Here is a 25,712-nt window from a genome sequence, read left to right on the forward strand (position 1 = left end):
AGATTTCGACGAAACATCCAAGGAACGTGTTGTGGTAATTTGCGAAATAAAACACGCTTGCGTGTGGTTGTGACACACACACACACACACACACACACACACACACACACACACACACACACACACACACACACACACACACACACACACACACACACACACACACACACACACACACACACACACACACACACACACACACACACACACACACACACACACACACACACACACACACAGAGTCTTTTGTATTCTGTTCAACTAATTCACTTGGAATAAGAAATAATACTAAAACAAAACACGCCAAACACATGCGACTCCCATAGATTAATATGCTAAATATTTGTTATTTAAATTATTTATTTAAAATTGAGAGTCACCTTAGAGTTGATTAAAGATGCCCATCAATGTGATGGTGGGATGGGCGATTATATTAAGACGATCGAACCATAATTCCTTTCTTTTGCATTGTTTCTCCATCTGTGTCATTGTTTGTGATTTTCCACATTATTAAAATATTATGTTCAATTTTTTTTTTTTTTTTTTTCACGAGTGGACTTCCTTTTTTGACTTGGATACGCTTACTAAAAAGTTCAGGATCTCACTGTAGATACGCATTTTTTTTTATTAGCATAGTATGCAATTTATATTTAAATTATTATTTAAACAATTTAGCTATATTAAATTTTAAAATAAGATCAGTTCTCCTTAGCATTCTGAAAAGTTATTTATTTATAGTGATTTCTATTGCTTATCAAAGCTGAGATAAGATTTAGCAGATTAAGCTTCTAGATAATAGCATTAAGATATAAAGTTTATAAATTAACAGCATAAATCGTATTAAGGTTAAGGTAGTAATATCTATCTATCTATCTATATATATTAAGAATTTTTGTTGCATGAAAATGTAAGGATTTTGATTAAATGTTCCAGCAGATCAGAAGAGAAATTCAGATAATCTTAAAATTCTGTAAATTTCTGTTTTTTTATTTTATTTTAATTCCTTATTTTAAATGCTGCAAAAGCAGCAACGGTAATTTATGGCTTAAGTATATTTACTTTTGGTGGTGGTGGGTTTTTCCCTTTCCATCATTTTCAACCGTAGGTGACTTTGTAGGCATTGCCCACAAAGTGTTATTGGTGAGATTTTTACAGGGTAGTTCATCATTTCTTTCCCCCAGATACCACCCAGCCATATGCCAGTCCCGAATTCATGTGTTCACAGGGCCGGTTTACCTGTTTTTTTTTTTGGGGGGGGGGACTCGCTTTTCCGGAAGATAAAACCCCCCTACTTCCATATGAGACCGGCTAACTCACCTTTCGTCGAAAGAGACTAGATAAAGGTTCTTCACGTCACTGACGGGAATCGAACCCAGGTCTTTCCGACTGAAGGGCTTCGTCTATACCGACTGAGCTACGGAGGCTCATATTTACGTTACTGTGCATAATTTTGCTCGTCTAGAGCATTTTCCGTGGTCAGCAGATGATTTCGCTGATTTTTTTCCCTTTCACTGTTCTGTGGAAACTTTAACTCCCTAAGAGTCGTGAGCAACCACGGTGTGCTATATCCGAGATGATACGTTTCCTCTACTCTCGAGCCCTGACGATTGTGCCATTTTTCTAGTTCCGCGATACAGTTACCTTTTCAAAGTCAGTTACTTCAATGTACATTTGATAAACGGATTTGATGGTTACAGATATTAATTCAGTTATGAATTGACTAAAAGTCAATTATGAATTGACTTTTCAAATATTCAAAGCATAGTGTATAAAACTCAAAGAAATGAAATTCTACTAAAATAAAAAAAGCACTATAAAAGGTGATCGTGAGAAATGAGTTTTCCAATCTCATTCGCAGGTTTCCTGAGAAACCTACCCCTAAAAAAAAAAAAAAAAAAAAAAAAAAAAAAAAAAAAAAAACCTATCAGAAGCACTCAATTCATGAATCATTAGTTTTAAGTGACCTGCAATAAAATTAAAATCTTCAAATTTATGTCAAAAATTATTTACTTTTATTGTGTGAATTCCTCAAATCTTTGAAGTAGATTAATTAAAAAAGTAGCTACATTTTTAATTAGTCAGCTGTTAAGAAAACGTAGTTATCCTTTAATTCTATTGATTTTCTTTGTTACTTTCAACAAAATCTCAAGGGAAATTCATGAAAGCAAGGAATTTAGGATAGAACTCTATTAATATATATATATATATATATATATATATTAAACGAAGCTGTTACATTGGTCAATTGAACTTCTGGTAGTAGATGTAGCTCATTCCAAGCAGAAAATAAACAGTCCTTGTAAAGTTGAATAATAAATATAGCGTAAGTACGATAATAAAAAGCTTCCTGTTTGTATAATCAACTGGAATCTTTGCTCACGAACACTTAAAGCTTTTTTTAGGAACTGCATAAAACGTTTATAATAATGACATACTAGAATTGATAATCGAGTGAATGGAGCATTACATAAACACATGTATGCTATAAAAGATGATAATTTTATGCCTTAAGAATCGAACAATTCGTTTACAATGTATTCTTATTGTTGCAGCTATTCCAACTCTGGTAGTTCAGTTTTCTATTATCAGTTTCCATGCCAACATCAGCTTCAACAATCGCTTACGAATATGGTAATATCAGAAGACCTTTCAATAACAACAAAATATCGGTCACCGGAAAAATATTTACAGAATTAATTAGATCAAATGGGCAATAATATCTTTCTTTAACAATGAGGTGTGAACAATAATAATGTCAAGGAATTGTTACTGATATTCAGGGCCGACGGAAGCGGGCATGCAGAGCACGCAGGCTCCTCTTCCGGAGAACGGTACATAAGTTCATTTTTAAGAAACAAAATTTTTATCATAAAAACAAAAAATTCTTACAATGATCAATATTAAAATAAACAATAAAAATTAAAACAATTGTATATTGCAGCCTCTTTGATCAGCTGGCTGTTTACAATTTTGCAGCGAAAGCAGGCTAAATGCTTGCCTGCAGATGTGTTTACTGCAGTCTATCTAAAGTGAAACGGTGAACGTTTTTTTTTTTTTTTTGCGCAGAAACGAATTTTCATACAAAACATTTGTTGCTAGTTAACCAGTCATATGGTACGCATCTCAGTAGGTTACTGACAGTAGCGCAGTGCGGACTATTATTTCGTCTCTGTGATGTGTTGTGTAATAATTTCTTGCGGATATAAAATAGAAATAGAATCAAAAATTAAAAATAAGTTATCCGGTGCACAAAATCGTAAGTGTCATGCTGAGAAAGAAGCAGATATTAAGAAACAAACTGGGGCTCTTAATAAATTTGTTAAAATATTAAAATATTCTAATACAGATTGTAACCAACTCGATACATCAGAAATCAGAGTTGAAGAACCGTGCACATCATACAATTTGCAAGAAAGTACTATTGCAACTATTGAACACGATAACAAGACGCATGATTTAAGTGAAAAACAGTTAGGAGAAGATTTAGTTGTAGTTGACCACGAAACTAACTCATTGTTAGTCTCTGTACATTTAGAAGATCCAGGTGAATGGGGAAATATTGATAAAAAATTACGAGTTGTTTTAATTGTAATGGGGCCTGTTCAAAAGAAAAGTATAATATATCCCAGAGATACATTTGGTCGTAAATTTGGCGACACGTATTATAATAGAAAAATGGAAAACTGGGAGCTCGTGCCAAGAACATGGCTCATTTATTCCGAAACTTTAAATTCTGTTTTTTGCTTTTGTTGCAAACTTTTCGCACCTGCTGAATCAAGTAGCCTTGTAGAAGGTTAAAACGATTAGAGAAATGTAAGTACAACTTTGCATAGACATGAGACTAGTTTAACTCGCATGAAAAATTTCTTAAAATGAAAGGAACTTGATAAAAATTTAAAAAACAAAACTACTATTGATTGACCGACTCAAAGCATATATGAAATGGAAAGGAAACATTGGACGAGTGTTTTAAAATGCTTGATTGAAATTATAAAATTCCTTGGTAGCCAATATTTAGCTTTTCGCGGATCATCTGATAAATTATATGAAAAGAATAACGGCAATTTTTTAAAATTAGTCGAACTGTTTGCGAAGTTTGATCCCGTTATGGAAAATCATGTTGAAAGGGCCCTACAACGAAACAATAGAATACACTATTTGAGTAAAGACAGTCAAAATGAAATATTGGAAACTTTAAGTAACGCAATCAGGGATACAATTTTATTATCAATTCGAAAATCTAAATATTATTCCGTAATTTTAGACTGCACACCTGATGCAAATAAAACAGAACAAATGACCATTATTATTCGCTCTGTTTCCTGTGACAATGGAATTGTCAAGATCAGGGAAAACTTTTTAGGTTTTGCAGATATATCAGATTCCACAGGACGTGGTTTATGTGCAACAATAATGAAACAACTGGAAAAATGGAACATTCCCATTGAAGACATGCGAAATCAAGGGTATGACAATGGGGCAAATATGAAAGGAAAAAATATGGGCTCCAAAATTTGCTTTCGAACAAAAATCCTCGAGCTTTTTACGTGCCATGTGCTGCTCATACTCTAAATTTAATCATTAACGATGCAGACAAAGTGAATGCAGATACAATTAGTTTCTTTGCAATTATTCAAGAAATATATAATTTCTTTTCATTCTCTTACAAAAGTTGGGCAATCCTTTTAAAGTTCATAAAAAATTTAACATTGAAACAGCCATCAGAAACGCGATAGGAAAGTAAAATTAATGCAATCTGCTTTCTACGATATCAGTTAGGAGAAATTTACGATGCACTTTTTGAAATTATAAATAATGAAAATTTTAATAAGAAATTCAGCATGAAGCACAAACATTATGTGCTAAAATAAAGGACTACAAATTTATTTGCTCTCTTATAACTTGGCATGATTTACTTAACAGAATAAACCCTGTGAGTAAAATGCTTCAAGACAAAAATGTCAACATTACATTTGCTTTAGAATTTATCGAAAACTTAAATATATTCTTACAAGAGTATCGATCAGATACAAATTTTAAAGAAATTCTAAAAATGGCAAAAGAACTGAGTGGAGGGGTGGATGGAGAACAAGAATTTAAAACTGGTACTGAAGTTCGACGACGACAGAAGACACGACAATTTGACTACGAGCATCATGACAAAACGCCACAATCGCCAGAAGATAAATTTAGAGTGAATGTGTTTTATACACTTCTAGACGTTGCGATGTGTTCGTTAATAGAACGTTTTGAACAACTAAAAACATATTATGATAATTTCAATTTCTTGTATAGATTACTACAAATTAATAATGAACATTTACGAAAAAATTGTGACGATTTAGAGATTCTCTTGAAGAACGACGACAATAAAGACGTAAATGCAACAGAACTCAATAAATGCAACAGAAAATGCAACAGAAAACAATATGTGCTTTCCGGGATATTTTTCGGAAGGATAATTTAAATATTCAAAACACTTTCAATATTCTTAATTTTATTGTGCCCAATAATTTATCTTTCCCTAACTTTTCAATTGCTTTAAGAATACTATTAACCTTAACTGGTAGTGTAGCGAGCAGTGAAAGTTCCTTTTCCAAGTTGAAATTGATTAAGACCTACTTAAGAACAAGTATGTCACAAAAAAGGCTTGTTAGTTTGGCGTTAATAGCTATTGAAAATGATATATGTGCGGAATTAGACGTTAAGACTATTATTTCTAATTTTATGAATATCAAAAATTTCACTAAAATTTTAATAAAAAAATTTCAAGTATATTTATGTAATTTAATTTATTTTCTGTTATTCTGTAAAGATGTTCTTTTTTGAATACTTATATTAAATGTTCTAATTATTTCTGAATTCTTTTCTTATTTTCTCATCTATCTTGAGTTTTTTTTATTTTCCTAAAAGATGGTTCCACTTATAAAAATTATTTAAAAAAATTTACAAGTTACTAAGAATTTAGTAACTTGTAAAATTTTGTAAAATTAGCTGATATTCATAAGCTATTTTAAATAAACTTATGGTTAATTTGGTAAGTTGGGGAATGTCAGTGGCTGATGCTTTTCAACGCCGCTTATTGTTTACCTCAGTTTTTTAAAATTGTTTTAGTTCTCATTTCCTGCATAACAATAGAAAAATTGGTGATTCCTGATGGCTAATAAGTAGCAAATAAGACGTTATTGGTAGTTTTAAATTCGCATATACAATAAGGAGATTAGAATTATCGGTAATCACACTTATCATTGACTCTGCCAACAATGCTAACCATAACAAACTGTTAATACCGAAAACTATTCCCAACAATAGTAACAAAATCAAGTTGTTAACTACTGTATGCTCAATATACTCTATGGGCGTTCTATGATTCAAAATGAGAATGTTGACCAGGATCTAACAAATTCTCACGTACATCAATTGCTGGAGTTCTATCACTTGTGTCGCCTAGTGAAATTCCCCCTTACAATGTAATTATTAAATAAGTAGGTTTTGTAAAGAGTACTTTATTATTTTTTCCTTTCTTAAATTTATTATTCACGTGTTCCCACATTACTATATTTTTAAATATGAAAACAAGTAATGAGGAATATTCTATCCGAAGCTATAAATCTTTATTTGTACTATGAGAAAAGTAAGGCGTTTAATAGTATTTGAAGTATTTTTGGGTACTTGCGTAAGTGCAAAATTAATCAAAGAAGTATAGACAACATGTTGTGTTGCTAAATATTTAATATAGAAGTAGTCGAGGCCGTGAGGACAGTGTATTATTTTTGTTAATTGCGGAAGTCCTTTTCGGTTTTCATGTTATTTTTTCTTCGTGACATTGAAGCAAAAGCAGCAGCAGCAGCAGAAACAACAACTTCCGGCTTTCTCTTAGTTATAAAATTTACAAATTAGTCAGTCAATGTAATTACAATACAGCAGTATAACGTTATCTATTTCGCTAAAATACGAGTCACTGTTGATTTTTTTTAAAAATCTTATCTACTAGATATATGACTCATGGTACCGAAATAAATTACATGCTTAACTTTGATCACTTCTTACATCCCCTACTTCAGATTTTTGTAAATGTAAATCTAAATAGAGTCTTTAACGGAAAGAAAACAAAATTAATAATAAAAAAAAAAAAAGACATATTTCAATTTAAAATTATGTGTATCATTTCTTTTAATGTGAACGATGTAAATAGACTCGATTTCCATTGTGAGTTTTTCTTGATTTTTCTTTCATAATTTCTCTTGACAGATGGACTAGGGCCAATCCCATAGAAAACTGGAAATATCTACGTGTAGAGTTTTATCAACAAGGTGGTTCAATAACCAGAAAAGTTAAGGTGAGTTTTTGAATATAAGCGTCCATAATTAACTCCAGAGTAACAAAATCATAGCACATTATTCTAAAAATGTTTTAAAACTGCAAATAGGGTAGATAAAGATGAGAGTTTTATATGATCGGGAACAGTTTCTGCATATTTTCGATGAAAAATTAGAAACCTATTTTGTTGTTACTCTCTGTTAGAGAGTAACAACAAAATATTTCTAAATATTTTATTATTTAGAAATAATAATAAAAAAAGAAATAATAGAAAGTAAAACTAGCCGATTTCTCAAATGAAGACTTTATTTTTATTTTTTTCAGTTCTTGATTTTAGCAATTTGGTCTGACAAGTCACATCGCTTGGATGTTTACCATGACGGACACTACGTGGCGCCAAAGAAAAGCAGATTCACAGAAAGGATATATCGTCTTGAAAAAAGAAACCCCAGATCATATGGAAGAAGGTTCTTGCCGAAATTCAGTCACAAAGTAAGCAAAACATAAATTCTTAAGAAAAGAGAAAATATATTTCATTACTAAGAAAAAAAAAAGTTTAATCGTATACTCTTAAACCATCACCAGATCTTATAATATACCATAATTAGTTATCGTTAGTTATTATAATACCTGATATTAAAGATGTCCCTTTCGAATAACAGCTTACTGCAGTTTGATTATTTTTCTATAGTCGAAGTATCAATAAATCCCATTGTTATGGAAACCACAGAATACTTACATTATGAGTTTGTACGATTTCTATTTATTTAGATTATTTAAATGTAAATTACATTGGATTACTGTGGAGTAAATTATATTGTTTAAACAATTAAATAGGACCGTATTGTTATACGCTGAAGGTATTGATATTATTATTTTTTATTTATATTTTATTGAAATTAAGAAAAATGAAAAAGAATAATGATAATAACTGGACATTCAAATGTGTTCCTGAATATATTCGTTAAGTGGCTCATATTTGGAAATAGGATTTGAAATTTCGATAATTTTTTTCCAATATTAGCAATATGATATTTCTTTGCATTATAATAATATAACAAAAGACGGTGCAGATGCAATGCAGCAACAACAACATAATACTAATACTAATAATAACAATAATAATGCCTTTTTAATGTACATATAGTAATTGATAAACATGGAGTCAGTTATTAACTATTTTTGACATATCTTGTGGCATTGCATATAGGATTAGGAAAATGTTCACGCCTTAATCGGAATATTTATTTCGACGGATATCCATGGTATTAACTTCAAACGTAAACACTAATCGGATTAACAGAATTAGGTCAAGTATAGATTGAACAGAAGTCCATGTACAGACGACCTAACCCGTTTTAGGTCATTCCTAAACTTATCTAAAAGATGTTTGAAAGGCATTTTGCTAAGAATGTCATTTTTTTTAAAAAAACACTATCTCGATTACTCATTCTGTCTATTTAAAAGAGACATGTAAAACTTGAAATTTGCGATCGACTGATATGTAAAGAAGATGAATTCATAATTCGAAAATGCTCTTTAATCCGGATTAAAAACAATAACTTGTGACTCAACGTAAGAAAGTTATTTATTAGGACAAAAATGGTGAATTTTTGAATGTTCGAAAAATCTTTGTTACTCATTTCTAAGTCTTTTAGAACAAGCTTAACAAAGATTTTCTTTTTTTTTCTTTTTCTTCTTTTCTTTTCTTTTGCTGGCTAAACAGTCGTTCATCTAAATTAGCTTTAGATGAACGCGCTTGAAGGAACCATGAAACACACGAAGGGAAATCAATCCTAATTTCAAAGCTATAGTTAAATACACGCTCATGACATTAAAATTAAAATTAAAAATAAATAAATAACTTTTATATTGTCTGATGATTCATTACTTGTATTAGAGTATTTCTATCAAATGCGAATTTAGATAGCGATACCTAGGGAAATTGAGATGGATGGAATTACTACCGAAACAAGTACGGTAATATAGCCAGTGTATTATAGCTATTAATTTGAACAAAGAGCAGGATAAAGGATTTCGTCAAATGATCCAGTGAGATGAAAAAAGAGGTACGAGGGAGTCTGCTTCATGGGTTCAAATATGCATGAACGACACAAAGATAAGTCAAGTAGTTCAACTTTATAAAGGATGAATTTATTTTGAAGAAAGAGGCAATTTTGTTCTTCAAAGGACTTTACTGCTGGATTGCGTTTCCAAATTAAGAATTCTAAAACTAAAAGCTAAAACGTGTTAGGTTTTTGTCCTGATCACTTAAACTACTGCATAAAATAGGTATTAATTCCTTCTTCTAATGATCTTGTAATAAATTATTCTGATTAATTAAAAGTAACGTAGACTTATATTTGTCGTCATTTGAGATAATTAACACACCCCTCTATGATTTGTTTTGCAGGTGGACGGTGATAATTACTTCGATAAAGAGACTGGGACTTTATACCTTCTTCTACGCAACTCACTCGAGGTAATTATCCGATCCATCCGAGTCCTCCAATTCACTCTTGAACTGCCAGATATTGTACGGACAGTAAGGATTGACAAACAGTATGAAGTGAATGCGGCAGTTGCAAAGTTTATGGCATCGTACCTTGAAGTTCCTCAGGAAGGCATCAGATTGACGTTGGTCGATTGCGCTAAAAGTTCAACCAAATATCCACCAGGTGGTTTAATAGAGGTAAGTCATTTGCCACTTAAGAAGATTGAATTTGTATCTAAAATAATTGCAATAAGGATTCCGAATGGAGATATATTTGTAAAAACAAGACTCAAGTTTATTTACTGACTGATATTCGTTTATGATTTTAAATCTTTTAATAATAAAGATTCACTGATGCTTCATAAAAGTTTCATATATTTAATTGTTGTTTTTTTTTTTAGTTGGAAATTGGAACGCCCCCTGGAGAGGAACATCTCTCTAATCAAGTGGATATCGATAAAGTGGCGCATATTCTGAATTCTGCTGAATCTCTTACAGAAATGAACAACTTACTTCAAAAATACATTCATCAGCTGACAGTACGTACTTTTTCACTAAACGTTTCTTTTAATGTACTGAATTGTCTACCTTATCGATTACTTTGGTCTATTTGCAAATGTTGCTATTTGCAAATAGACCAAAAAGCTATAAATAAATTATAATAAATGCAAACGCACGCAATAATATTCTAATTTTTTTGAAAATACTCGTGTATTATTGCAAGCGATTTAGAAAGGGATGAATATAATTCTTCTAATAATACATTTAAAAGTACTTTACACGTCAGATTTTATTCCTTGCGCAATAAACTGAGTAATATGGTTAGCATAAATAGACTATCAGTGCAGTTTCAAGGACTCAATGAAAAGCTAATAAATGATGAGTGTGTGTGCGTGTCTCTCTCTCTCTCTCTCTCTGTATGTGTGTGTGTGCGTGCGTGCGTGCATGCAAGACCCATGATTCAATACAATTGATTCTACATGTTATTAGTAGATCTATCCAATATATTCTGCTACATTAACACGATATGTACAAGAAGATTATTTTCAAATCTCCTGGTCTCGTGTTCGGCATCACCTGACTATCTTCCCTAGTTTAGTTTTATTAATCGTTTTGCTGTTTTAATATTCTCGTCTAGCAGAAATCTTTTTATGTTAACAAATGTGTGTATTAGAAGTGATCAGTCTGATCAAGCTCCCTCTTTATCCTCCCCCGCCTCAAAAGAAATATAAACAAGTTAACTTGAAAGCACAAAACCGAGATAACCCGCCTATGTCTAATTATCTTAGCTACCTTATGCATGTTGAAAAGAAATTAACTCATCCTGATCAGGAAGTAGTGAAGTTGCCTGACAGTTAATTGTAGACGGGTTGGGTAATCTTCACATCACAGCATGCACTTAAAATGATAGGAAGGAAGGAATTAACTCTCTTTTCCAAATTGGTTTCCGATAGTACGAATGCTGACCATTTACCCAACTTTATTAATATTGCAAGCGTGATGCTAATATCCGATGCCGATGTGCTTCCAGATCAATACAGCAATATTACGGGGAGTCGTTATTCGTTCGTGCCTTATATTTTGCTTGAAGTCATTTCGAGTTTAGGAAAACTAAACTAATCATACTTTTATGATTTTCGTACAAGACACTCTAGTTAATGTTCCATTGGATTGTGTCAATCCGCTAGATCGGAAACCTGTTTCTTGCTTTAAATAATGTTTATTTCAATAATAGTGGAAAAGCATACGTAAGGAAGAATTCGCACACGACGTCAACTCAGATGCGCCATCTTTACATAGTTATTTTTGGCTTAATCCTTTATTCAAGTATAAACAAACAAAGTTTGCGCCTAAAGTATTTTCAGGACTGGGGCAACTCGTGGCAAAGGTGGTATAAGTTCTCATGCCTTAGTATCTCCCATAATACAAAGCACATATCCTTATGGGTATGTATAATGCTATGCATTATGAGAAGGGTCACTTCCCAGACCGGTTTCGACCTTTATTGAGGTCTCGTCAGTGGGAGCTAGACAATAAAGGTCGAAACCGGTCTAGGTAGTGATCCTTCCCGTACCCATAAGGATATATGCTTTGTATTATGGGAGATACTAAGGCAAGCGATGAGAACTTATACCACCTTTGCCACGAGTTGCCCCAGTCCTGAAAATACTTCAGGCACCAACTTTGTTTGCTTGTTTGCTCACACTTGGATAAAGGATTTTCTTTTAATATCGTATGATGATATAACGGCAGTGAGGCCTCTTTTACAGGGATGTACGACACCATCTCAATCTCCCCAAATTTTATTCGGGACCTGGACCGGCATAGCTAATGAATCAGGCCTATGGCTGGGACTTATTCGTGACTGTAATCTGTGTGTGTTCACGGGACCAGTTTGCCTGCTTGAGGGAGGAAACCCCCAGATAAACTGGGGAGAAAAACCCTGCTGTGCACGCCCAAGTGAGAAAGATCCTTAAGCTCCTCACGTTGGCGACGAACCCTGGACACTCCTTTCCCAGGCAATGGTTGCGAAGCGCAAAGCCACTTGGCTAACCGCGGGGAGAATAAAGGATGAAGGTAAGTATATAATTGGTAACACAGCCAAGTGAAAAACCCTTCTATTCTTCTTCTTTGGCACTACAGCCTTGGCCTCCCATTTTTGGGTCTCGTAACTCACCACGAGGTGGGGTCGTTACCCCCACGCTTAACCATGTGTAATTGTCTGTGAAGCGTTGTGTTCTTAAGACAGGTTTGCCTGCTTTGCGGGAGGAAAACCCCAGAAAGATCCTTAGCTCCTCACGTCAGCGAAGAGAATCGAACGCAGGACACTCCTTTCCCAGGCACATCGATGCGGAGTGCGTGACCATTCGGCTAACCGCGTGGACTTTCAAAATTCATTAGTTATTAGAAATCGGAAAACATCCTTGTGTGTACGTAAACTCAAGTTTGTAATCTGTCCGGAAATAGGGGATGGTGACCCAACCCACTACTCCTCATAATAATATTATTTAAGATCATTTATGGAATAATATTATTCCACTTCCGCTCCTCAAACGTTGATCTTTTTTTTTTTTTCAATTCACTTCCATAGTTATTTTTATTGTTTATAACTGTTTTTCTATAATTCTACACAGTCTTGCACGTTAGCATCAACAGACATCAACATCAAAGAAAACAGCTACACACAGCGTGACAATGTTGTCATATTTGAACTAGGATCTTTTCAACCGAACCATGGACTATCCCAGTATTGATATATTTTTGGTTGTCACTATACCTGGAAGGATGAATACCAATAGAAATCAGCCGTCCTGGATAATACAATGTTTCGTATGCTGTTATAGTTTTACGTAATGTACTAATGTCACAAATTTAGAGAATAGTCATGCCATCTATCGACATAGTTTTGAAACAGTTTTCAAGAATTTAGCTTTTATTTATTTATATGTATTAAATGGACGGTTAGCGTGCTTGATCCGGCTGTACTGTGCGTCTTTGGATTGGAAGGCACAAATTCACTTCATTTCACTCCTCCTCCCTTCCTCACGCTAGCCAAGGACGCCGAGCCAAGCCTTTTTTAACGATTACTTTTTAATGCAATCACTCTATGCATGAAAATTTTTTTCTCTTCACGTTAGAACTAAAAAAAAATCGATTTAATAATGTAATGAGGGCGACCGAGCCTTCCTGAAATTGTGAAAAGGGATAAACTTTATTATTATATATTATAATGTTCTTTATTATAATTTTTATCATTTCAGAAGACAGGCATGTATAATGTGAGCACCGAATGGATCAAACAGAATACAGTTATTAGCAAGAAACGAGTGAAGAGGCAAGAGTAAGTCCCTAAATTCATTGCTAATAAAAGTCATTACAGGATTTCTGTAATGACTGTAATTATTTCTGGATTTAAACTGACAAAAACGTTTTATTCTAATCTAGATTTTTTTAAATTCAGAATGAAGATTTCTTTTCTTTTTCTTTTTTTTTTTTTGGTTTTCAGTAGGAAATTTTTTATTATCTTATCCGTGTTACTGTAGAGGAAGTCAGCAATAAAAGATTTTCGAATGAAGCATCCTCACGAAGGGTTATTCGTATACTAGGAGCAATTTAACTTTATCATACGAAGTTGAATTTATAAAATTATTTAAAACTTTTTCCACTAATTTTCAACAAATTTCTTATAATTTCATTAAGTATCAATATTATCTATTCGGTTGTTGTGTTTTACTCACACTAGTAGAGTGATTAATAAGCGCTAGTGTTTTATATTAATAAGTTTCATTAAGTGGTTTTAGGAACTCCTAAACATATCACCCTGATAATATTAAGACCGCTGGAGTAACTTACTTGCAAACAGGATTCCCAGAGTTAGCAAATATTAATGAGATTAAATTCATTATAATTTCACAAACCTTTAGCGTCATTCAGCTAATTATTAACTAAAGAATGAACATGCTATTTACTGGGCTACTTTTCTAAGTCGTTATAAAATTTCTAAGTTAAGTAATGAAAGGATCGAAATAACTTCGAAATATATATATATATATATATATATATATACACACACACACACATATACATACATATATCATCATCATCATCATCATCATCATCATGCATATCAAGGATTTAGGCCTAGCATGGCCTGTTCCGGCCTTAGAAGTCATCGTTGAATCGTTTAAGAGGACGTCCTGGTTTTCTTTTTCCTAATGGCTTCTACTTTAAGGCTTGTTTTGGTAATCTTTCTGTTTTCATTCTTTGAACGTGTTCCATCCATTTATGTTTATATTTTTTAATTTTTTCTATTACCAGTTCTTGGTTTAATTCTTTCATAATTTCTTCATTTCTTTTGTGATCAAATAGGGTATACTTTGCAGTTTTTCTCATAAACTTCATTTCTACTGTTGTTAATCTTTGTTTCTCTTTTTGTTTTATTGTCCAGATTTCGCTTCCATACATTAAGACTATTAGGACTAATGTATTGTATACTTTTAGTCTGGTTTGCCTTTGAACTAGGTTTGGTTTAAATATAGAGTTAATTACACCTGTTATTTTTAAATATTTTGCGATTTTTACGTTTATATCTTTTTCATTTTCATATGTGATCGTACATCCTAGGTAGTTAAATGAATTAACCTGTTCTAAGATCTTGTTATCTAATACTATTTTAGTTCTTGCTGGATCTTGTCCTTTAAAGGCCATAGCTTTTGACTTTTCTTTTGATATTATCATACCATAATCTTTGGATATCTCATTTAGATCTAAAATAGCTTTCTGTAGTTTATCTTCAGAATTTGTAATTATTATTTGGTTCGTCGGCAAAGCGGAGAGTGTTTAAGTTTACTGTAGGAGAAAGTTTAATTCCTTGATGTAAATTTTTATTCCATTTTATTATTATTTCATTTAAGTAGATATTAAAAAGAGTTGCTGAGAGGGGACATCCCTGTCGGACCCCTTGGCTTATCTCTCTCGTATATGATAGCTCGTGATTTAATCTTATTTGTATTTGATTATTTTCATATATACTTGTGACAGCTTTTAGGATATTATTTGGTATTTGTCTTTCTTTTAATATGTTAAATAATATGTTTCTTTTAACTTTGTCAATATATATATATATATATATATATATATATATATATACACACACATGAATTAAAATAGTCCATGCTAGTTTAAAAATTTCATCTAATTGTAATTTTTTTTTTTAAAGAGGTTATCAACCTCCTTATCAGCTGGAAGTAACTGGAGAACCTACAACACTCTCTCTGGAAAGAGGTTTTTCACTTTCCATAACAGCTTATGACAAAAACGTGAGTATTCAATTATATCTCTTAATTAGGTGAGAAACGTGTTTATATAAAATATTATTTTACTATGTTTTCAGGTGAATTTTAGGTTGTTTCTGACCATTTCAATCCGAAAACTCTATTATAAGTTCCTCAAAGTGGTTTGAAATATATTATGAATTCCTTAATAACTTAATACCATTTCAAAAAAAGTCTGCAAATGTTATTTCTCTATATAAACAAATAAATCCTCTAATGCTTCTAAAATAAGGAATGCAATTTTAGTTCTAACTTTTCTTTAGAATCAGTAGGCAACCGATCTCCACTTTTCACAATTGTCTATGATGGAGTGCATTTCTGCAGAGTGCAGAAATGCACTCTGCAGAAATTGGCAGAAATTTAATTAGCAGCATATCTTTGCGTAGCAAAGTATGCTGCTAATCTTAACTAATATTCATTTGCTTCGCTGAGTTGTGAGATTTAAAACCAAGAGTTTCTTCCTCGATAAAAAAAATACCCTATCCGTCCGTGCCAATGATAATTCTGAAGGCGAAATAAAAACTTAGAAAAATCTCTTAGAAAAATCTTCGTGTTGTATGTTTTCATTTTATACTCATTCGCCTCACACAGCAGGAAAATACAATATGACGTACATGAGAAACTTACATATAATTTAACACAAAAGGTTGGCTAAACATTGTTACGCCATCACATTTTATCATTGTTGGGAATGATAAAATGCTACCTTTTTATCATTCGACATATTCATATTCGTTATTAAGGAAGCCTACTTATTGAGTACCTACATAAATGCATAAATTGCCATGAATAAATAAAAAAGCTTTGTGTCTTGCTAACCAATTATTATTTATAATTTTTGTTTACAATTATAATTAATATTTTTGTTTACAATTGCAGCGAAAAGTGGCCAAGTTCCTTACTGGAGGATGGTATGCAGTGCTGACTATCACGGAAGGCGACAAAAGTGCGATAGAAGGCGAAACAAAAGTGCCGTTCACTGACGGTAGAGCCGAGTTCCAGTCTTTGAAGTTCACGAAAGAGGGCACTAAGTAAGCCCCATCTTTGTTATACGTTTTGCTATCTCTCTTTATTTTTGGATTAGAATAAATGGCCATATATCATTATAAATGAAGAATTATTTGCAGAAATTACGATGAAGTATATTTTCGGAAAAATTCTGAAAAGAATCTGAAGTGGCACATGAGAAGATTTTTCATCCTTAACATTTTTTTATTTTTTTTGAAAAATATATTTATATTGTGCATTTTGAAGATTTTTTCATTTCTCTTTCTTTGTATTTGAAATAAGTGTTTTGCCTCTATTTCAAACACAAATATCTTGTAATTACACCTTCAAGATGTCGTGTATAGTGGCGCCATCTTTTGACAATATAAATATCATAATTCTGGTTTTAAAATTAGAGTACATTAAATTATTATTAATAATGATTATAAATACAGAGGGAATTTCTACTAATGTGACCTAACAGACAGAATGCATTTTATTAGTGAATAAATTTATTCGTGAAGAGAATTCATAGTTTTCGATACGTAGTTTATCTAATGGCATTAGATTACGTTATCTGAAAAGAAGAAATAATGTCCTCTTCACGACAGCAGAACTTTTAAATTAGGTTGGTTTAATTTTAGCCTACAACGTCTTTAGAGAAAAGAATAATATTTACAAATTAAGTGGATATTGAATCCAACATTATTTCAAAGCCGAATAGGAAAACTACAAGAGTTTCGTGCCGAGTATACAAACTATAAAAGTTTCAGCGGATCCAAGCGTAAGCAACCTTTCAGGGCAGGGGTAACGCGTGGCAAAGGTGGAGTAAGTTCTGGTCACTTTCCTTAGTATTCTCCATAATGCAAACCACATCTCCGCTATGCATTATGGGAAGGGGTCACTTTTGCATTGCCGAAGTGAAGCCTCATGGCTCTTTATTTCAGTAAAGAATAATATTTTATTATTCTCGACAAAACGATTTTCAGATTCATTTATGAAAGAAATTAAAAATGACATCACTGCCTAATGTTATAAAGATAAAAAAAAAAGTAGATCAGTCGTGCTTCTAGCTTTAATGGATCTTGTTAAAAAATAAATAAAAGCAAGAGACAAGATGAAACTGGTTTTGCACGAATAGTTTTTTGTCTCCTAAAATGCTACCATTTAATATCGTAATTATATGGAGAATGGAATCACAAGTTTGGCCCTTGAAAATAGTCCAAGGTGAGAGAGAGAGAAAGAGAGAGAGAGAGAGAGAATCTGAAACTGTCCAGGAAAATACCAAATGTTTATTGCGGGCGGATGGGGGAGGGAAGAAGAAATTGCTAACTTTCAACGTAAGTGAATGCACATCGATTCAGTGAAATCGATGTGCAAAATTAATAGAATGTCTTTCTTTAAATTAAGATTTCCATGTAAACTGTAGCCAGGAAGTGTTTCCTAATTTAATTCACATAAAGATAATTTCTTTACTAATTAAATAGTTATTAAAATATTACGAAAAACTTCTTTGGTCTTTACAGGCTGTCAACATATAATTTCTGAGATAATTATTCCCAGCAAAACAAGACACGTGGTGTATAACATTAGGTAGCGATGACATTTTTAATTTCTTTTCCGAGGCTTTTAATTATTGCATTAAATGTGGGATTAATCTATCACGTTAAGATGATTATATAATTTTTTTTTTAATTTCAGAAGGATTATTACTTAATTAGAAATATTATCTAATTAACAGCCAATACTTTTTCTCTTCTCTATTTATGCAGAGAACAACAATTAATAAGTAACAATGAATGCGTGAGCACGTTTTACCATTCTTTATTTTTTAAACAATGAATATGCAATGAAAACTTTTGCCATTTCAAAAACCACTATTCCTATTTGTGCACGATTATTTTCAGCTACAGAATCCAGATTTCCGTGGAAACAAAAAATCAAGAAAAGGAAAAAGATACAAAGCCTTGGACTTCCAGTGGAATCGATGTGAAGGAGTTGACTTTGACTTTAAAACCGGCTAGTGAGAACGTCCCTTATAATGCAATAGAGAACGAAGTATTTTCACCCTATGCTGGAGTTTACATATACGACGATATTACGATGTCACCGGTTGACAAGTCCTATTTAGATGTAAGTTTCAGTAAATGAATTAAAAGATAAGTTGTTTTAAGACAACTTGAAATGTAATAAAATATTTTTTATTGCAATTTCATTAGTTACATGATAATTTACATCAGTTGTCATTGATTGTTTTCATGCGTATTGTAGAAGTTTAAATGGACTGCTACCATTGAGTTACTGTATGATTTCTATCCGGGGAAGCTGAAAGGAACAACGACAGCTAATCCAACATCCAATGAAATTCTCTTTCAAGATCTTAGCTTGTCCAAACAAGGATATTCCTACATCTTGAAGATTTCAGTTAAAACGGAAGACGGAAAATGGGATATGTCTTTATCCTTCGGTAAGCCATATTTTGCGATTTTTCTTTACTAATTAGTTTATTTTTATCACTTTATTAATTAGATTGTTTTATTTATTAATTATTTATCGATTAGTTCATTTTTATTTTATTATTTGTTTATTTATTACTTCATTTATTTGCTTATTCGTTTATTTTAAAGAATTCATTTATTAAAATCTTCTTGATTTCTTTTAAATAATTAATTCATATTTTTAGAAATTACTTGAGATTCAGCTTCTTCGTGCTACGTTCCTACAAAAGTTAAATGAAGATAAGAATACGAAAAATCGTTCAACTTTCGCATTATTTAATTAATTATTTGATAGCTTAAATTAAATTAATATGAATAAAAAGCAGATTTCTTGTTGTTTTTGGGTGCTGTCTTCATTCTTAAGATGGTTTGGATGGATTACTTAGGAAGTCTGAGAAAGCTTCTTAACATAGCTTAATGCTATAGACTACATACGCACTTGTCTTTATGTTTAGAGTAGGTTTGTCGTTTAAAAAATTCAAACGAAAGCTTCCGGTGTCAATATATCTGATCAATTGGCATTGGTGTATTTACTTAGCGGAGAAAAGTGTATAAAATGGTATCAAATTCCATCATTAATTAATTCTCTCTAGCTTTATGGGCTTTCGATTTGAACTGTTGTGGCTCACTTAATATTTATTAAGTAGACCATGCAGGGAAATCGGCATGCTTGAGAAGGATACTTGATTTTTTTCCTGTGGTGTGCGTGTGCAGTTTTTATGTGCGTGTGTAGAAACGACGCCTGTTCCAATAGTACTAGACCGTCAGAAAAAATACCATTATAGGTTCGAGTCTATTCACCGATTAGGGTAACATTATTGACTTTGGAATAAGATATTCGGCTAAAAGGTGAGACAGGCAACCCGCAATCTTTTAAAAGTTAGTTAGAGCTAAAAGAGCTCGGCGTATTTCCTTTGGGAATAACATATGTTAGACAGGATTTTATTTATTTATTTATTTATTTTTCACAAAAAGTGGAGAAAATGTTTGACTTATTTAAGACTTTAAGAGGATCTACTTATGATACTTGAATATATTTCTTTCTTCCAATCTTCACGAATTCCATAATCCTTCTCAATATGTCATTTAGAAGAAGCTGTGAAAATCCTACTACACAGGGCAAGGTGCGTTCTCTTTCCTTCTCTCTCTCTCTCTCTCTCTCTCTATCCATCATCATTTCTATCAACCGTTTCTCTAACAATATATATCACATCAATTTTCTTTTTAATTATTGTTTTCCTTTATCGTTGCTTTCTACATCTAATAGGAATTAAATCTAATGACTTAAGTCTTAAGTTTTCCCTTACCGTAATAAGTAGCTCTTATCTAATAAAGACAGGTGTGAGTTACTTATTTGTTCCCTAGTAATGAGATTGTAATGACATCCTTTTGAATGATTCATCCTCAAACAAACATGCATTAAACACTTTGCTTGAACTCATCAAACAGGTTACTCTTTGCAGATCGAAAAGAGGCTTAACGATCCCTATCACAATGCTTCTATCAGATAATAATCGAAAGGTGTAATTGTGGTGTAGATGTCAAACTGTAATGTACATAATTCAGTGAATCTCTCTTTCTATACCCTTCTCTAGCGTGTAATGGGTGTTTTTACGATGGATGATTAGAATTGTTTGGTGTTTAGTTTTCTAATTTTATTTGGAGATTGTTTCATACCATAATTGCACTTAGATGTGTTGTCATGGTATTCTTGTCCAGTCTCTAACATTTTGGCTAATTTGTTTCCTATTTTTATACCATAAAGCAGAAAAATACTTGTTATGTTTTTTTCCCTAACCGCTTCTACCTTATTCTACATAGAATATGACTTCTTAGAACACTAATTGGTCCGCGCGGTTAGCCGAGTGGTTTTGCGCTTCGCAACCATATGCCTGAGGAAGGAGTGTCCCAGGTTCGATTCCCGTCGACGACATGAGGAGCTTAAGGATCTTCCTCAGCCATAGCCAAGTTAGCAGGTCTTGGGAGTGGACAGCAGGGTTTTTTCCCGACAGTTTATCTGGGTTTTTTCATCCCGCAAGCAGGCAAACCGGCCCAGTGAACACACAGGTTACAGTCATAAAAAAAAAAATACGGCAAGGAAGGCAACGGGAAACCACCTTGCGTTACTATCTCCCTAGTAACTAGCTGCAATCCTCTCAAAGAGAGGAAGCCACAGGATCAGATCAGATCAGAACACTAATTGCATTGGACATTTGGTATTCGTGTTCGCATTTCAATACCAGTTCAATGCATTATCTGACAGATCTTCCCGTCTTCTGCAGAGGAAACGAAATCCACGCTTCTGTGGGTATAATGCATGTCTCCAAATAAAACCTGAAAACTTAGCCTTTCTTGAAGAGCAACGTAGAAACACCCCTCTTCACCAATCGACATATAAATCCAGATTTATAACCAGATCCGTGGAGATGAATGAACCAGTAGATTTTTGTTACTTAGCAGTGTGTTTTGCGGCCTGTTTTGCCTGTTTTTTTGGAGCGAAAACAATAATTTCAAGGATTCAAACCCAGGATTCTTCTCCAACAAAAGCAGAACTATAGTAGGAAAAATGCTTGATTGAATTCTGTATATTTTTCCGACTGTCCTAGGGAAGAAAAAGAATAATAAGAAAATGGAAATCAGACTTAGTTTAAACAATATTAAAACTCAGATATAATGCTGTCCGCTCATAAAAAAAAGAGGCAAAGGTCTTTCTTCTACACACTAACTGCACATTGATAATGATTATTCTTATGATTTCTGAAATGAATTTTTTTTTCTTTTTTTTATAGGAATTATTTCTTGGATTAAATTAATTGTTATAATATTCATAAACTGCGTATGAAATGAATTTTTCTTTATTAAATATCTGATTTAACGTCATGAGGCATGAGATTGATTTGGTTAATCAAATCAATCTCATCAAATTTTCCGGATATTCATGAGTTATATAATTTAAATACTACCAATATGAATTCATCATAATTTAGAAAATTTGAAGAAAAATGCAAAGCAATTAATAGTTATTTGTGTTAAAGATGTCATGAGCTATTTTGGTATTTTGTTGCATTATATTTTTGTTTTCCATTAGCTTTATATTTAGCGCTTCACTGACATCGCAGTAATTTTGAAGTCCATTTTTTTCTTATGCTAAACTAGTGCATCGCTATAGTGGGCTGAGCAAGGATTAAATAATCGGTTAGCCAATTCTAAAGACCAAATATGAAAAATTCTAAATCTAGTTAGATCATTTAAATATCAATTTGGTAACCTCCTTTATTTATCGTTGCATATTCCGGTGTTTGAAGTTATCCTGTGGTCTGATTCTTTGTTGTCAACATTTCGAAGGAGATGAGGGATATTTCGCTATGATGTTTACTATTTTTTTTTCTAGAATAAAGCTATATAGTTTGAAAGAAGGATGTAAATAGAAAGGTCAACTCAGCTACTATTCCTAATAATCGCTTTGTGATGAGAGAGAGAGAGAGAGAGAAATCAAAGATCTGCTAAATAAAATATATCCTTTAAATTAGAAGTCAGTGTTTGACTTTGACAAATTTGAATATATTATAAAGATTCTTCGATATGAACCACGACATTTTAATGTACTCGGGATAATAACGTTTTGTATTTTTTGTACCGTCAGGTCCTTTCGATGTTAATCCACCTGTGGATCCAGAAATGCCATCTATTGAATCCGGTAACAACCAAACGGTAAAAATAGTATTTGATGGGGATTACTCAGAAGTTGAGAAAGACAAGCAGCGATTTCAGATTTACTTTCTTAATGATTATGGAATGAAGTATAACGATGTCAGATGGAAACTCATCGGAACCAAAAGGGGTGAGTTCTTAAATTAACAACTTTTTTTTTTTTTTTACTCATAACATTTTTCTTTTCATATTATCCTCTGTTTAGTAGTTGATATTTACGAGATTTATTTCACTATTTATACGTTAGATAAAAATGTTAACACATTAGAGAATATATTTATTTAAGCTTATTTTTTTTCATTCAGGAAGTGTTGAGACCACGTCATCAATTTCTGGATTTAAAGATAAACTTGAGTCTACATCAGACGAACTGTTGAAAGAACCAACAAATAACACGCAGTTTCGTTTTAATAAAAAATCTCCGTGGAAAGTGCAAAGCGTTATTGTGGAAGACAAAGTAAGATACGCCACCAGTTTTTCATAAAGTACAGATCACTTTAAGAAAATATTTATTATTAAGTTTAGAATTAGTAGCTGTGATAAGGTCGCTATTAAACACTTTTGTTAATAATTTGTGTGTGTGTGTGTTCTCCAGCTGGTTTTTCTGTTTTCCTGGAAAAAATCGAGAGGTAAACTTCATATGAGATTGGAAAACTCCTCATCTGTTGAAAAAAATAAAATTATCAGTTACGTGATTCGAACCTAGTTCTTTCCAAATGAAGGGAAAATGTGTCGTTCTTGAGATAATTAATAAATGTGCAATTTGCTATTTTGTAAGGTAAAAAAAAACAAACATAATTATAGTCCGACCACAGAAGCGAGAGCTGTCGTTGGCAGACTGCCAAGAAGAATCAATTCATGTTGAAGAGGAGAAAGAAATAAGGCGATGAACGAATTGGTCAACAGCACGCGAAATCACGTGCTTTATAGGTAAAATATTTTAACTGTTATACAAGCAAAATAGTTACCCCTTTAAAAACTACAATGATCATAAAAGAGAAGTTAATTTATTTCTCTTTTATAGAGAAGTAAAATTTTACTTCTCATCCCACGTGGAATAATAAGCACTCATCCCACAATACGGATTGATTACCCTATTATCGGAATGGATTTTCCTTCTGTTAACATGCGCAGAAGTGTCGAAGGTTATCGTATCTGTGGGGCGTATTATAATATTAACATAAGTATGTTTGGTAAAATATCTGCAATAATTAATTTCCATATCAATTTAAATGTCAACTTTTTTTAGTTCTCGATTCAGCACTGATTTCCAATAATGGGTATGCCTATCTTAAACTAAAAAGTAAACGTTGAATAATAAACAACACCAGATATTGAACTGAGCTGCTTTATCACATGTGGTTAAAAACACAGCCCTTCTATCTGGCAACCAGCAGCACATCCAACAACCTCAACAGAATTGACATAATTTATAATCATGTATGATTCAAATTATTAACTGACTTCTTATAGTAATGTACGAAATTCCTTAACACAGAAGAATGACACAAATGATGGCTCGTCATAGCTTAAAGAATATTTATAAGCGCTTTCTTATATGAAGATGAGTTAGCTGACTTCACACTGACGTGGCAAGATTTCCCTTCCGGTAAACACACACACACACACACACACACACACACAAAATTAGCGATGGAAAATGCTTTTAATACATGGGGGAAGTAGGTCAAATGCTCTTCCTTGTTAGTTATGGTTCTCCATATAAACAGTAGGTTAGGATTATTAGAAAACTTTGAGAAAATTAATTATAACTTTCAAGGTAGGTTCTGCCATTATTAAGCTTCCTTATCACATCAAAATGTAATATCAAAAATCAAATCATATCAAAAATAATAAATAAACAAATAAATAAAATATACTCATATTCACATCTTTGGACTTTATAATCAACACTTAATTTTATTTACGCATGTACAAGTGGAACATATAACCATTCACAATGATATTTTCTAGTAAATAAATGGGTTCGTTAGGAAATCGCAATAATTGTAACGAATATGAACATATTTACAATTTTGAATTGAAATTAGAGTTCAAGTAATAAGGGATTTAGATAGGTATAAAATCAGTTGTGATTTTTATACTCCGTATCAGAAAGAATATCGCATGCATCCTGCTGAATTTGGCTACAACTAATATAAAATATGGGATATTTTTCGTGTTTACAATGACATCTCTTTTGCACTTTATATCTTATTGAGTAAGCTATTTTATTAAGTTTTAAAAGAGGTAAACCGTGAGTAGACATAACTATACATAAAAATATAACGGAAAAACTCACGTAGAAAAATTATTTAATGGTATAATTTTCGCCCGTGTGTCACAGGCATCTTCAGTACAATTAGGCACAAAAATTAAACATTAACTGACAATTCCAAAAAGCGCCACCTAAGTAGCTGGTGTAAGATAACTAAAAAGGTCAATAACTTTCCTAAAAAAAAAAAAAAAAAAAAAAAAAAAAAAAAAAAAAAAATTAATACAATAAAAAGTTAGGAAAGATTAGCTGATTTGTAAAGTACTATGGGAGATAGTACTTTACAAATCAGCTAATCTTTCCTAACTTTTTATTGTATTAATTTTTTTTTTTTTTTTTTTTTTTTTTTTTTTTTTTTTTTTTTTTAGGAAAGTTATTGACCTTTTTAGTTATCTTACACCAGCTACTTAGGTGGCGCTTTTTGGAATTGTCAGTTAATGTTTAATTTTTGTGCCTAATTGTACTGAAGATGCCTGTGACACACGGGCGAAAATTATACCATTAAATAATTTTTCTACGTGAGTTTTTCCGTTATATTTTTATGTATAGCTATTTTATTGGCTGTGAGCATGCAAAATAAATGAAATATGCCC

General features: G+C 32.2%; 1 protein-coding gene across 1 annotated transcript in view; it reads left to right on the forward strand.

The window, feature by feature from the left end:
- LOC150110541 (uncharacterized) overlaps nucleotides 1-25,712 on the forward strand; it is a 79,119-nt gene that overhangs the window by 25,035 nt on the left and 28,372 nt on the right. Inside the window, exons 4-14 of the mRNA XM_090400714.1 lie at nucleotides 7,252-7,339; nucleotides 7,645-7,812; nucleotides 9,734-10,012; nucleotides 10,216-10,353; nucleotides 13,576-13,655; nucleotides 15,534-15,633; nucleotides 16,528-16,679; nucleotides 18,543-18,768; nucleotides 18,907-19,102; nucleotides 22,777-22,974; nucleotides 23,150-23,301. Coding sequence (XP_090256840.1) covers nucleotides 7,252-7,339; nucleotides 7,645-7,812; nucleotides 9,734-10,012; nucleotides 10,216-10,353; nucleotides 13,576-13,655; nucleotides 15,534-15,633; nucleotides 16,528-16,679; nucleotides 18,543-18,768; nucleotides 18,907-19,102; nucleotides 22,777-22,974; nucleotides 23,150-23,301 — 1,777 coding nt within the window. The remainder of the gene's footprint in view (nucleotides 1-7,251; nucleotides 7,340-7,644; nucleotides 7,813-9,733; nucleotides 10,013-10,215; nucleotides 10,354-13,575; nucleotides 13,656-15,533; nucleotides 15,634-16,527; nucleotides 16,680-18,542; nucleotides 18,769-18,906; nucleotides 19,103-22,776; nucleotides 22,975-23,149; nucleotides 23,302-25,712) is intronic.

Source organism: Typopeltis vanoorti, chromosome 1 (genome assembly GCF_054136105.1).
Source record: "Typopeltis vanoorti isolate ZY-2024b chromosome 1, IOZ_Tvanoo_1.0, whole genome shotgun sequence".
Classification (NCBI taxonomy): domain Eukaryota; kingdom Metazoa; phylum Arthropoda; class Arachnida; order Uropygi; family Thelyphonidae; genus Typopeltis; species Typopeltis vanoorti.